This window comes from Labrus bergylta, chromosome 15 (genome assembly GCF_963930695.1).
Source record: "Labrus bergylta chromosome 15, fLabBer1.1, whole genome shotgun sequence".
In the NCBI taxonomy this organism is placed as follows: Eukaryota; Metazoa; Chordata; class Actinopteri; order Labriformes; family Labridae; genus Labrus; species Labrus bergylta.
The window spans coordinates 9,451,063-9,464,779 of record NC_089209.1 but is presented as its reverse complement, the minus strand read 5'-3'; the positions used below and the strand labels follow the sequence as shown (position 1 = coordinate 9,464,779).

Sequence of the window (13,717 nt, the reverse complement as noted above, 5' to 3'; positions counted from 1 at the left end):
AAGGTCTTTATATCTGCTTTATGTAATCATCAACTGTCACTATGGACTACCGGTAAATGTTTTGCTTCTGAAACAAAAAGGTTTCTATTGATTTGAAGGTTAATGCATTTGTTTAAAAAAATTATGTTAACCTTGAAAACAAACTAGTCACACTCAAATAGTAACTAAACTACTGTATCATTTCCAGTACAACATGAAGGAGCAATAGTGAGATATTACTAGATAATATTGTTAGACATTTTAAAGCACGGTTTCTTGTTTGTTCCATAAAAGGTTTTTTTTAAAGATGTGTTTTTAAAGGTATTTAATAAATTTTTCCCTGTTCGGTTATTTATTCCCCTCACTCGTATAAAGTTTAACACATTCAACTTTCTTACTGAGTTACGAATTTAGAGAACTTTGTATTTGTTGCAGAAGAAAGCAGCAAGGAAAAGAAAAGCGATCCTTGAAAACAACCCTGGTTCTGGTTCCACTTCGTACAACGTACTCACAGCAGCCGACAAAGACGCTTTGAGATCAAAACTTCCAGAACTTTATTGATGCCATGTGAGATAAACAGCAGCAGGTCTTGCCAGTAAAACTCCTTCAACTGGAAGAGAAAACAGCACATGAAGTCACTGCTGAGCGGTGTAGAGACAGACGAGCTGATGCGCTTCCTCGTTGGAGACTGAGGACACTGAGCTCTAAAGCAAGAGGTAAGAGAAGGCCACTGCTTGGAAACTGCTTGGATTTTATTCAAATTTAAAAATAGAAACTACTTCGGTGTTTGTTTGTAATTTAGCTTTCTTTGTGTCCATGTCTGGATAAGAGGACAGCTGTTAGTGTCACCCGCCTTTGAAACAAACTTTGCTACTGAACAAACCGGGACGTTTGCCAATGAACGATTCACGTCTGTTAATGTTTGCAATGTGAAAGATAACATCTGTTGGACCACTGTGGTCAGTTGTGTCCACATTTCTCCTTTGATGGTTTGGTTTTTTTTCCTCTCCCCACCAGCCTTTCCTATGAGGAGCGACTCTAGTCCTCCGCTTTGGCCTCCATCTCCTCGTCGTCATCGTCTCCATCGACCTCGGCGTTCTCCCGCTCTAGCCTCTCCAGCTGCCGGGCGAGCTCTGTCTCATCCGTGTCCGTCACCACCTTAGGCTAAAAAAAAAAACAAGAAGTAGAGAGAACTGTTCACATCCTGATGAAAACTCAAATCATTTTAGAGTCAGGAAGAAAGGTAAATCTGATACAAGTGAATTATTAAGATAGCAGTGTTGTTAGGTCCAAGTACCGTAAGTGCTATTATAAACTGATAAAGTCGTGCTTGAGATTTGACCTACAAAATAAAAACTTTTTTTTCCACAACATGATTTTCACTCAGTAGTTCAAATATTTTCAAATCATTTCTGTGAAACGTTGTAGCAGTGAACAGGCGACATTATTTGAGTTTCAGTTTTCATTAATAGAAGGGTGAGGACAAAGTGTCCCCGTAACTATAGTAACTCATTCGCACCTGCCTGCCAACACACTGAATGGGAGGAGAAAGCTGCTGAATTCAGATTGTTTATTGTCCCACAAGGGGAAATTTGTTTTGCAGCAGGAGCACACAAGAGGACAAGAAACACAAGGACAACATCATCGGCACCGAGCAGCAGATGAAGATGTTTTATGAAGTCGCCCAAACCAAACTCCTGTTTTAAAAAGTTTTACTCACTATTTCGTTATCACAACAGGTGACTCATGTGAGAAGGCTGGACTTTAACAATTGTTTGTGTCTTAGATCTTCCTGTCCAGGGACCACGGATGTAAATTAGCTTTATAGCTGACTCTGCTCTAACACTCATGTTGTGCATGGCCCCTGTCAATTAAAAAACATTAAAAGGGGGCACCAAGCGGTGAGTGCGTGCATCCCATGTATGGAGGCATAGGCCTCAGAACGGGAGGGGGGGGCTCGGGTTCCTTTCCCGCATGTCATTCCTCACTCTCTCACCCAGATTTTCAACTTTATCCACTTTCCTATCTCTAAAAATAAAAAAGGCATGAACGTCCAAAAACCCTTTAAAAAAAAATGAACCCAAAAACTTCAGCAACAACCAACTGCACAAAACGATTTACACAACGGCATTAAAGGGTTCATATTTGGGGGAGCTGGTTTAGCTGGTAGAGTTGGTAAAGCAGACGCCCCATGTACAGAGACTGAGACACTGGACACAGGTTCAACTCCTGATCCTGACACTGTTTGGTGCATGTCATCCTCCTCTCTCTCTCTCTCCATGTATTTCCCGTCTCTCTCAAGCTGTCCTATGTAATAAAGGTTGATATTTAAGATGACACCTTGCACAACAATCATAACATTTAAGGAAAAAAGAAACAACATATGTCTTTGTCTGATCACCTGCAGAGTGTGTTCAGACGCTGCATCAAACACGTATGTGAGTGGTGGACAATAAGGTGAGATCGTCCACTAGTTTCTAAAGATGGTGATTATCCATAAATAAAAGAATAAGCAAAAAAAGAGTCGTCAAATATATGGCCGTAGACTTTTCAGGTTCGAAAAATCCAGAATTCCCCAAAATATGCAGAATCGCGTCTCAAAAAAACCTTAAGAACTTAACAGTATTTATTCAAATACCCTCACCACTCCCTTTAGAGCTTTTGGTTTTGTAGAATGTAACACCATTTTTTTTTTTTTTTTAAACTTGAAGATATTGTTAATATAAGAAACACACAACATACAAAATAATCCAAGGTCACTCACCTCCATCTGGATGTTGAAGACGCCTCGTTTCTCCTCAATCTTCTCCTTGATCGCAGCCATGGCCTGATTGAGGACAGACAGGCCCTCTGTGCGCTCCAGCGTGGTCGTCGTCATCACGTAGCGAGGGGGAGCGATCAGGTTGATCTGGGAAAAAGAAAGAACACAGCTGATTTACAACCCATCCCAGTTTGATTGACGTACAGGTCTGACAGCCTAAAACCAACAGGTTACTTATTATAATAATAACTTTATTTTTATAGCACCTTTTACAAACACAGGTTTACAAAGTGCTTTGAGAAACAGCAAAAACAAGAACAAGAACAAACCAAACCAAACACAGAAGAACATAAACAACAGCAAGAACATAACAGATGCAAAATACTAAAAATAATTAAATACAATTCAACAGAAAAGAACCCAAAGTGCACGATACCCAACAGACATATACAGTGGGTACGGGAAGTATTCAGACCCCTTTACATTTTTCACTCTGTTTCATTGCAGCCATTTGCTAAAATCAAAAAAGTTCATTTTATTTCTCATTAATGTACACTCAGCAAAAAAAACAGAAATGTAGAAATTTTTGCAAATTTATTAAAAAAGAAAAACTGAAATATCACATGGTCATAAGTATTCAGACCCTTTGCTCAGTATTGAGTAGAAGCACCCTTTTGAGCTAGTACAGCCATGAGTCTTCTTGGGAATGATGCAACAAGTTTTTCACACCTGGATTTGGGGATCCTCTGCCATTCTTCCTTGCAGATCCTCTCCAGTTCTGTCAGGTTGGATGATGAATGTTGGTGGACAGCCATTTTCAGGTCTCTCCAGAGATGCTCAATTGGGTTTAGGTCAGGGCTCTGGCTGGGCCAGTCAAGAATGGTCACAGAGTTGTTCCGAAGCCACTCCTTTGTTATTTTAGCTGTGTGCTTAGGGTCATTGTCTTGTTGGAAGGTGAACCTTCGGCCCAGTCTGAGGTCCTGAGCACTCTGGAAGAGATTTTCTTCCAGGATATCTCTGTACTTGGCCGCATTCATCTTTCCTTCAATTGCAACCAGTCGTCCTGTCCCTGCAGCTGAGAAACACCCCCATAGCATGATGCTGCCACCACCATGTTTCACTGTTGGGATTGTATTGGGCAGGTGATGAGCAGTGCCTGGTTTTCTCCACACATACCGCTTAGAATTAAAGCCAAAAAGTTCAATCTTGGTCTCATCAGACCAGAGAATCTTCTCATAGTCTGGGAGTCCTTCATGTGTTTTTTGGCAAACTCTATGCGGGCTTTCATATGTCTTGCACTGAGGAGAGGCTTCCGTCTGGCCACTCTGCCATAAAGCCCCGACTGGTGGAGGGCTGCAGTGATAGTTGACTTTGTGGAACTTTCTCCCATCTCCCTACTGCATCTCTGGAGCTCAGCCACAGTGATCTTTGGGTTCTTCTTTATCGCTCTCACCAAGGCTCTTCTCCCACGATTGCTCAGTTTGGCTGGACGGCCAGGTCTAGGAAGAGTTCTGGTCGTCCCAAACTTCTTCCATTTAAGGATTATGGAGGCCACTGTGCTCTTAGGAACCTTGAGTGCTGCAGAAATTCTTTTGTAACCTTGGCCAGATCTGTGCCTTGCCACAATTCTGTCTCTGAGCTCCTTGGGCAGTTCCTTCGACCTCATGATTCTCATTTGCTCTGATATGCACTGTGAGCTGTAAGGTCTTATATAGACAGGTGTGTGCCTTTCCTAATCAGGTCCAATCAGTTTAATTAAACACAGCTGGACTCCAATGAAGGAGCAGAACCATCTCAAGGAGGATCAGAAGAAATGGACAGCATGTGAGTTAAATATGAGTGTCACAGCAAAGGGTCTGAATACTTATGACCATGTGATATTTCAGTTTTTCTTTTTTAATAAATTTGCAAAAATTTCTACATTTCTGTTTTTTTTCTGTCAAGATGGGGTGCTGAGTGTACATTAATGAGAAATAAAATGAACTTTTTTGATTTTAGCAAATGGCTGCAATGAAACAAAGAGTGAAAAATGTAAAGGGGTCTGAATACTTTCCGTACCCACTGTATAACCCGACCATCACAAGAACCATGATAAGAACCCAGGCAACACAAGAACCCAACAACACGAGCTGAGACCAAGAGGACCAAAGATTTAAAAATATGTAAGAAACTAAAAGAGCTGGAAAAAAAAGAAAAAAGAAAAGATAACAGCAATAAGAAGGTATTGTTAGGACTGTTGGGAACATTACCTTGATTGGCATGGCTTCAGTGGAGCAGCCTAGCCCCGCCCTCAGAGCCTCCTTCACAGCATCGATGCCCTCATACCCATAACATGCTACCTCAATGTCTGCAGGAGAGAGGGGGAACATCGTCACTTCATCACTGAAATACTGAGAAGCAGTCGTGTAACAGCTACAGGAAATAACGGCCAATTGTCATCTTCATATTCAAATTCATACCGGCTCTGATTTTGACAGCCTGAGGGGTGAGTCGCCTGTTGATGTTATCGATTAGCACATTCCTCTCCTCCTCTGTTAACTCCAGCCCGTCGAGAATGGCAGGATCTCTGTAGAGGGAAGACATTCAATGCATGATCTGACATTATACTTATTAGTTCATATTTATGCCTTCGAGACAGTCTTCATGACAAGCTTCAAAAACAACCACTTACGACACGGCCTGTTTGAAGACATCATAGGCTCCGTATCCAGGCCGCTTGTATTTCTCATCGAAGACCCAGGCGGTGCGCTGGTACAAGCTCTCTAGCTGCTCGTCCTTACTGTATTCCAACACCTCGGCCACGTGTCGCAGGATGCTGTACACCTGTAAAAACAACAACCCGCATCACCCATACTGACTCAAAAGTTCATATAAAAGACACTCACTTCTGAAATATAAATTCTGCACTTTTTGTACATAGCCGTGTTCCTCCAGAAACTCTGCCCTCATTGAACTAATGCTTTATTTCTTATTTAATTCCTCTATTTTTACTGCTATATAGTGAGTAAGAGCAACGACCTGCTGCCCCCCGGCGGTAAATAAAGTGTCTGTGATGCTTACATTCTGCTACAGTTGTTATAAGCTTGTCATGAATGAGAAAACATGTACACGCTGAACATTGTTCTTATCGTAATGATGTGTTCGTATGAGGAAAACAAAAAGAAGAACAAGCTCTGACTTACAGTTTTAGATTTAGTGAATTTATCTTCACACTTGATGGCCTCCTCTGGTGAAACTCTTCTTTTTGATAAATCGATGTATCCTATAAACAAATTGAAGAGACATCATCAGTGAAGACTCACAGCAGGACAGGATGTGAACACAAAGTAGAAGGAAGAAGACAGCTGGCAGTTTGCTAGATTAGATTAAAAATGCTGAATTCTAAATTAGATTCCGTCATGTAGGCACTTTCTGGTGTAAGTGCAGACACATTCAGAGACATGTTTTCAAAGCCCAATCAAAACCCACCAAAAGAAACCATACAAAACAACAACAAAACAACAACAACTCTAACTCACCCTTCTCTTTGTCTACTCGGATAACAACCACACACTCATTGCGGCCGATGCGGATGAGCTTGTTGATGGAGCGGATACGTCGACGGGACAACTCGCTCAGGAGGATCATGCCCTCGATGTTGTTGTACTCCAGAAGGCTGACGTAGGCGCCCATCTCAGCGATGGACCTCACGTTCACCATCACGACATCCTCCACCTCCGGGAACCGGTGCTGGTAAAATCGACAGCTGAGCCCTGGCATCGCTGAGGAATTTTGACACAAAGAGAGACCGGGGATTTAAAAAAAATCTGTCAAATATGTTCTCCCACAAATCCGCCGGAAAGGGACAGGGCTTTCTCCGTTGCTGCTCCCACCCTCTGGAACTCACTCCCAAAAAAACATCAGAGACTCCCCCCCACACTCACCTCCTTCAAGAAATCCCCCAAAACTCACCTCTTCAACACTGCCTACAACCACTAACTCCCCCTCCCCCTACATTACTTCTTCATTGTACCGTCCTCATCGTTTTTTGTTTTGTTTTTATGGTTTTATATTTTGTCAAAGCGTCTTTGGGTTCCTAGAAAAGCGCTATAAAAAAACAATATATTATTATTGTTACCAATTTTGTAAATCACCCATCAAAGGTTCTTACTAAAGACTAGACCTGAAGGTTAGCAGGTGTAGCCTCTGCTGCTCCAGCAATAATGAAATTCATGGGATTTTTTTTTTTTTACATAAATATCTCAGCCCCAGATGCCCAAAAGGCTCAAGAGACATATCAAAGACATTACACAGTTATTTAAAAACAAAATCTAATATAACCATTACACAAACTCAAAAAGTGCATCCATTGTTTTTCTGGTGAAACTTGCATCGGCAGCAGAGTCATAACCTGAAGTATAAACTGATTTATACTGGACTCTTCTGTAGTGGTGACATGGAGGAGGACTCTTAACAAACTGTTATCCATGATGGATAATCCTGATCACCCTCTGCGCTCCCTACTGGACAAACAGCGGAGCAGCTTCTCCAACAGACTGATACAACCCCCACTGTCACAGACACAAGAAATCTTTCTTACCGAAGGCCATAAACTCTGTACAAACAGCTCACCTCATGCCAGCAGAGAACTGTCATCATGATAATATCTGTCGCTCCTTACTGTAATCTGTTCTGCACATGTTTACAAATGATCCCTGCACTCATGTTCACTTCATTTATCTGTCTACTCGCCGTTATAATGAATAGTTTCTGTTTATAACGTGTACTCTCATGCACTTTATGTCAATACTGTCCATTTACAACTCTGTTCTTGCACATTTACATTTAATCTTTCATATTTAAGACTAGTAATGCTTAGTTAAATCCTGGTTGTATATATTCACATTCTTAATTTTGATATTTTTAGTGCTTATTTACTTTGTATTTAATATTATATTGTGTTTAGATTTTCTAACATTGTGTTTTTTACTCATATTGTGTGTTTGGACAACCTGCTGCTGTAAACGCCACAATTTCCCAGTTTGGGATCAATAAAGTAATTCTATTATATTATATTATATTTATTTTCATGCAGTCTCAACAAGCCATGAATGCTTGGGGACCTTTGTCAACAGGCTATAGAAAGCCAAGCAAAAAACAAAGCACCAACAATGGAGACAATGACAGCTTTGCACAAACTATTTCACCAGTTCTGTATCTATATGTCACTTTAACTCATCATGATGTTACAATCAATGTTTTTTTTTTAAGGTTGCTAAAAGAAATATGTGTCCATTCCCAACTCCCAACAGATAACGATGTGAATAATTACAGTAGACAGAGAATATCAAGAACACACCCAAAAAAAAAAAAAAAAAATCTATAAAAACAGATTCGTGTTTAAAATGGTTCTCGCTGTTTCTTAGTTGTTGTTTTTATTTATTAAAAGCAGGTGATCTGCCTTGAGTTAACCCTGGGAAAGCTTCACTAAACACCTGATCTGAGATTGGGAGAACTGGCTGTTTTTATTCCACATTTTGTGTGTCTTTGAATGGGATGATGCAACGCACACCAGCACAAGACTGAAACTGTTACACACAAGAACAAACACAATCTCGTTTAAAGGACTGTCTCATGTCAACAAGGAGACTGGCTATTTATGAAACGAGACAGAAAGAGACGGTGTTCAGCAAAAAGGGAAGACGAACAGTTACTTTAAACACCCGTTAGCTTCCTTTGCTAATAAACCCGGTTTCAGACTCACATGCGGCACATGCAGCAGAGAGGAGGCTACAGGTTAGCTCTCCGGCTAGCTCTCTCTCCAACACAAGTCCTCGTCTATTAAAACTCACCTGTATCATGTGGTTACGGGACGATAAAATGTTATTTTCCGCGTCGGGAGTGTTTAAATGTCCACTTTGTTTTGTTGTTTCTTCCGAGATATTTTTCAAAAGAAGAACTCGGGCCCGCTAGCTCACATTCATGAGGGTGTGCTAAATATCGCGACCCGGAAAAAGATCGTAGGTAGCTTCTTTTTTTTCTCCCCCCCCCCCCCCCCACAAACGCGCGCATGTGCAGAACCGCGACACGTCTAGTCACATGATCAAAGACCAGCTGATCGTCACCGGGACAAGATCACGACCATCAAGCCCCCCCTACCACCCGATCTGTGCTGCTAAACCCTGCACGAATAACACCCGTATTTAATGCTTAGTTTATTACAGTAGAATAACAAGGTGAGGTTTCCGTGTTAGTTTGTGGAAGCTGAAGTGAACAGAACAACCTCAATCATCGACCAAAAGACGAGAAGATGTCTGGAAAAGAAAGGATCGACGTGTTCCCCTCCAGAATGTAAGCAGCTTGTTTGTTAGCTCGATGCTAGCTTCTTCAGCCAGCTTTATAATCATGCTCATTCGCTTCATATGTGGTTTACCAGTTTCTCAAAGCTGTGATTTATATCGCTTGTCTGTTCGTTCAGTTAAACCCACACGGAGGGATTAAGCTTAAATATAATTTATATCTCTGCCAGGGTGCTGTGGAAAGAGGAAGATTCTTTCATTTGTCATGTGATGTTTCTATCATGATCCTTGTGTGAGCTGTCAGCATGAGATGGTGTGTTAAACCTTTTCTTTCCTTGACTAGATGTCATGATCAGTGAAGACTCCTGTGATTTTACTGCCAATCATTTCACCATATTGATCCAATCCTACACATACTGTACCCGGAGAAAGTAGATCAACAACAGTGTTTCCCCTACCATTATGCATGTTATATATTAACATTATATATATATATTTTTGGGCTTTTTGTGTCTTTATTTTTGTGTCTTTATTGCAGGGATATGATAGTGGATAGAGTCGGAAATCAGGGAAAGAAGTCATTTAAGGATACCTTACTGATAGAAAAGGACAGCTGACATTAAAAGTAACACATGAACACCAAGACTCCTTCAAGTGTTTGTGTCAGCGTGTCCCCCCCTCCTCAACGCTGTAAACCTAGAGGAAACACTGAACAATAAACTGATCATTGGTTGCAAATATCACTGAGCTGGGACATGAACATAGATAGTGGATTACCAATCAGAAGAAAATTACATTTTGAGTCACTCTTAATGTAAAGAAATTATGATCTCATAATAGTTACACCGCCATAAAATGACATAGGCGTACAATTAGGATTGCAAATTTGTAACAGAGATCTCTCAAGTGTACGAAACCCAAGAGAAACGTCCGCAGAATGAATGTAATGTAACAATGGCTCACTAATTGTGAACTGACATCACGAGACGCGTCATAGTTTTCTGACGTGAACTTGACAGGTTGTTAGGGTTATTTCACTGAACGACAGTCCAGAGGCAGAATTAGTGTTATTTAAAAATGGTCAGAATTTGCCGAACAAAGATGTTGACGATGTTGATTGCAGACGTTGTATCAGGAAAGAAATGGAGCTCCACATGTTTGTTTGTATATTGTTGATTGTTTTGTGAATTTCAAGGGCACTAGGAAACTTTAAACGAAACGATGTTGGGAAAAGTTTGTAGTTTTAGTACATCAAATAATACTAAAAAGACTTATATTACCCCCCCTCATGAATGTCATAAATAACTAATTTACAGTGACAAGACCAAAACCAACGTTAACAAAATCAGGATTACTATATTTTCAATGGATTGGCATACCGATATTTAGAAACTGTAAATAGATTCAATGCTGCTGATTCAGACTGGTTGTATTTAATCTTTACTGTGTCTCTTCAAAGTGCTGAATAATGTAATTTCACTTTATTTATCCTTTCTTCTTTTCCCCCAGGGCTCAGACCATCATGAAGGCTCGGCTAAAAGGTGCACAGACTGGCCGCAACCTGCTGAAGAAGAAATCTGACGCCCTCTCCATGCGCTTCCGTCAGATCCTCCGCAAAATCATTGAAGTCAGTGGAGAATAATTAACAAGAGTGAAAAGTGTTCTCCATGCGTTGGTTTCTTTGACAGCACTTAAAGGTTTCTTAAAGCAGTGTTTCCATCTGTTTTCCCTTAGACTAAGACTAAGATGGGAGAGGTGATGAGAGAGGCTGCTTTCTCCTTGGCTGAAGCCAAATTTGCAGCCGGAGACTTCAGGTAAAAGCTCACATGAAACAGCTGGCAGATACATATTTATGTATTTCTTTTGCAAAACAGGAAGCTAGGGAGGGACACGTTGTGGAAACGTATTGGTATTTAGAGAAACACAGAGCTCTGAATGTGGGAACATTCAAAGACAAACACAGTGATGACCCATGACTGCTCTCTTGGCAGTAGGCTCTGTGCGAAAATAGCAAATAGCATGTTGAGCTATGACTATGATGTTTTCAAGGACATTCTTGTCATTTTTAGACAAGACGCTGACGTAAAGGTGAAAAGAATCACAGAATGTACTTGTTAAAACAACAAACAATCTATTTCAACTTAATGGGAATCTGTGATCCTGTCCACAGCACAACTGTGATCCAGAATGTCAACAAAGCTCAAGTGAAGGTCCGCGCCAAGAAGGACAACGTGGCAGGTTAGCCTTAAAAAAAGAATTGAGCTGTTACTTTTTTTTAAAACTCACTGTTGGTAAAAAAACAATCTCTTGTGTTACATATTCTTTCTTTATCAGGTGTCACCCTACCAGTTTTTGAGCACTACCAAGAAGGCGGAGACAGTAAGTCATGTTTGTTTGAAGTTAGTTTGTGTGATCAGTGTTGGACGGAGAGTTCTCACCGTCACTGCGTCTCTCAGGTTACGAGCTGACCGGTCTGGCCCGAGGAGGAGAGCAGCTCTCTCGGTTGAAGAGGAACTACGCCAGAGCCGTGGAGCTGCTGGTGGAGCTGGCCTCCTTACAGGTAGGGGGCGCTGTTAAAAAATATGATGAGGTACAATGATGGTGCCAGGTAATTCTTTTTTTTTTTTGTACTTTTCAGTGCTTTCAGTTTTTATACTGCTTTATACTTTACACCACTTAATACATTTTGATACTTTATGTGACAGCTTTAGAAACTTTTCTCCTACAAATCCAGAGTTTAATACAAAACATTCTTCGCCATGCAAGTGCTGCTTACTTACTAAAGCCTAAATAATATTGACCACTTGAGAATATATAACACTCTGAAAGGGTGGAGTCTTACATTTTGACAGGCATTCTTATATTTTATGTACTCTGTTTCCCCATGATTACAAATAATTTCTGGTTGTTTTCTCGAGTTCTCAACATATTTATCTTGTATCCTCAGGGTTGCAAAAGCACAAAAACATATGCAGAAAACACATTTTGATGACATGTATCTCACGACTGATGCGATCTGCGCCTTGCACGTCATGATCTATTTCAGCACTCTTAGCGTGAATATGTAAAACTACCGGTACATGTCAAATGTGTTTTTGTCTTCATACTCAGAGTTGTTTTTAATGGAAAACTAATCAAAGTATTCACATATATTTATTTAACATTTCAGGTTAATAAATGGATGTGATCGAGAAGTTTTGACACATTTGATCTCTTTCTGTCTGCAGACATCTTTTGTCACTCTGGACGAAGCCATCAAGATCACCAACCGGCGTGTGAACGCTATTGAGCATGGTAAAAACTCACTCTTAACATGCATGATTGCTGCCTTTTTAATCTCTCAGAGAGTTAGGCCTCTAACGTCAGCTTGATCTTTGCAGTGATTATTCCCCGGATTGATCGCACCCTCACCTACATCGTCACAGAGCTGGATGAGAGAGAACGAGAGGAGTTCTACAGGTGACACATGCCCTGTTTTGAAAAATGTCCCAACCAAATATGTCCTCAAATTTACATGAACAAGTCAAGTCTACATGCTGTGACTGACTTGCCTTGTTTTTCCTCTTATGATGATGATAATCTTTCCTCCTCTTCTCGGTACCAGGCTGAAGAAGATCCAGGAGAAGAAGAAGCAGCTCAGGGAAAGAACAGAACTGGAAATCGCGGCGCGTCTGGCCAAGCTGGGTCCCATCGCGGAGCCCTCCAACATGCTGACGGAGGTGACCGATGAAGACCTGCTGTTCGAGTGAAACATTTCTCCATCATCCTATTTATTGTGTGCCTCCGAGGCCATCTTAATGTCTTCTGTTTTTTTGCGTACTCGTCTGTGATGATTTGTTTTGTTGTTTCAGCAATGGAAGGTTGTTTGTGTGTGTGTGTGTGTTTCCAGATTTGTCACTGTACAGAACCAAAGTGTCGTCAAGCTTGTCGGTTAACCCACAAGGGAGTCAGCTCACTATAATGAAATCATCTAAATAATAAGAATATGTATATGTTGTACACATGCTCTGTGAGTTAAATTGAAAAGTGCGTTCCTTGTGATGATCCGACTTGTAGATACTTCCTGCACAACATTTAGAGCCATTGATTGCATGCTGTAAAGCTTCAAGTGGTTGTAGAGTTCATAGAGTCTGTGAGTCTGTGCTGTGGATGATCGTCCAGCTGCTGACCTCTCATCACGGGGTCGTTGTGACCTCATCGAGGATGTTTACCATTATACCTGGGAAAAAAAAAACCTTATGACCTAACTGTAAAAAACTTGGTGTGCAAGTCCACAAAACCCAACACCTCATCCCAATAAACGTGTTGTCAATATCCAACTACTGCCTCGGTTCCTTACTAGGATTAGAGCTTCAACGCATTGAAACAGCTCAACATCAGTCGTATAATGTGGAGTCTTTTTGGTTTGTATATGAAGACAACTAAATATCGAACACATTTCTGACAATATGTGCGAAAAACTATTTTCTTCTAAGTGTTTGTGTCACCTAGCTAGGGTAGAAGTGGCAGCAATCTTGCACCAGAATGCTACATTTAGCACATTAGCTCTAGCTGGTGAACTGAGGAGCTAAAACCAGAGTGAAGGATTGGTTCAACTAACAATGAAAGAAAAGTGGTTTAAATACCAAGAATTTGATCTTTTTCTTGAAATTAAGAGGGATTGAATCGTAACTTTGACTCAGTTTGTGTTTCTCATGAA

The 13,717-nt window shown here is 40.8% G+C and overlaps 2 protein-coding genes across 2 annotated transcripts; one reads left to right on the top strand and one right to left on the bottom strand.

Annotated features, from left to right (window-relative positions):
* Positions 1 to 516: 516 nt before the first annotated feature.
* Positions 517 to 8,731, bottom strand: eif2s1b (eukaryotic translation initiation factor 2, subunit 1 alpha b). Its single transcript, XM_020628299.3, has 8 exons — positions 8,572 to 8,731; positions 6,259 to 6,501; positions 5,923 to 6,002; positions 5,412 to 5,563; positions 5,200 to 5,306; positions 4,990 to 5,087; positions 2,744 to 2,887; positions 517 to 1,143 (listed from the first exon to the last, which is right to left on the bottom strand). Exons 2-8 carry the CDS (start codon positions 6,497 to 6,499, stop codon positions 1,018 to 1,020), a joined length of 948 nt encoding a protein of 315 aa, XP_020483955.2. The 5' UTR covers positions 6,500 to 6,501; positions 8,572 to 8,731; the 3' UTR covers positions 517 to 1,017.
* Positions 8,732 to 8,858: 127 nt separating this feature from the next.
* Positions 8,859 to 13,337, top strand: atp6v1d (ATPase H+ transporting V1 subunit D). Its single transcript, XM_020627947.3, has 9 exons — positions 8,859 to 9,070; positions 10,528 to 10,645; positions 10,753 to 10,832; positions 11,189 to 11,256; positions 11,353 to 11,397; positions 11,475 to 11,578; positions 12,246 to 12,312; positions 12,399 to 12,477; positions 12,623 to 13,337. Exons 1-9 carry the CDS (start codon positions 9,030 to 9,032, stop codon positions 12,765 to 12,767), a joined length of 747 nt encoding a protein of 248 aa, XP_020483603.1. The 5' UTR covers positions 8,859 to 9,029; the 3' UTR covers positions 12,768 to 13,337.
* The last annotated feature ends 380 nt before the right edge of the window (positions 13,338 to 13,717 follow it).

What these genes read in the sequence shown, in the direction of transcription:
- eif2s1b (XM_020628299.3), bottom strand. Translation starts at nt 6,499, where the DNA reads ATGCCAGGGCTCAGCTGTCGATTTTACCAGCACCGGTTCCCGGAGGTG. An exon ending in AATTCACTAAATCTAAAACT is followed by an intron (nt 5,564 to 5,922) that starts GTAAGTCAGAGC and finishes TTGTTTTTACAG; the next exon opens with GTGTACAGCATCCTGCGACA. An exon ending in TCTTCAACATCCAGATGGAG is followed by an intron (nt 1,144 to 2,743) that starts GTGAGTGACCTT and finishes TTTTTTTTTTAG; the next exon opens with CCTAAGGTGGTGACGGACAC.
- atp6v1d (XM_020627947.3), top strand. Translation starts at nt 9,030, where the DNA reads ATGTCTGGAAAAGAAAGGATCGACGTGTTCCCCTCCAGAAT. An exon ending in TGGAGCTGGCCTCCTTACAG is followed by an intron (nt 11,579 to 12,245) that starts GTAGGGGGCGCT and finishes TTCTGTCTGCAG; the next exon opens with ACATCTTTTGTCACTCTGGA. An exon ending in TGTGAACGCTATTGAGCATG is followed by an intron (nt 12,313 to 12,398) that starts GTAAAAACTCAC and finishes TGATCTTTGCAG; the next exon opens with TGATTATTCCCCGGATTGAT.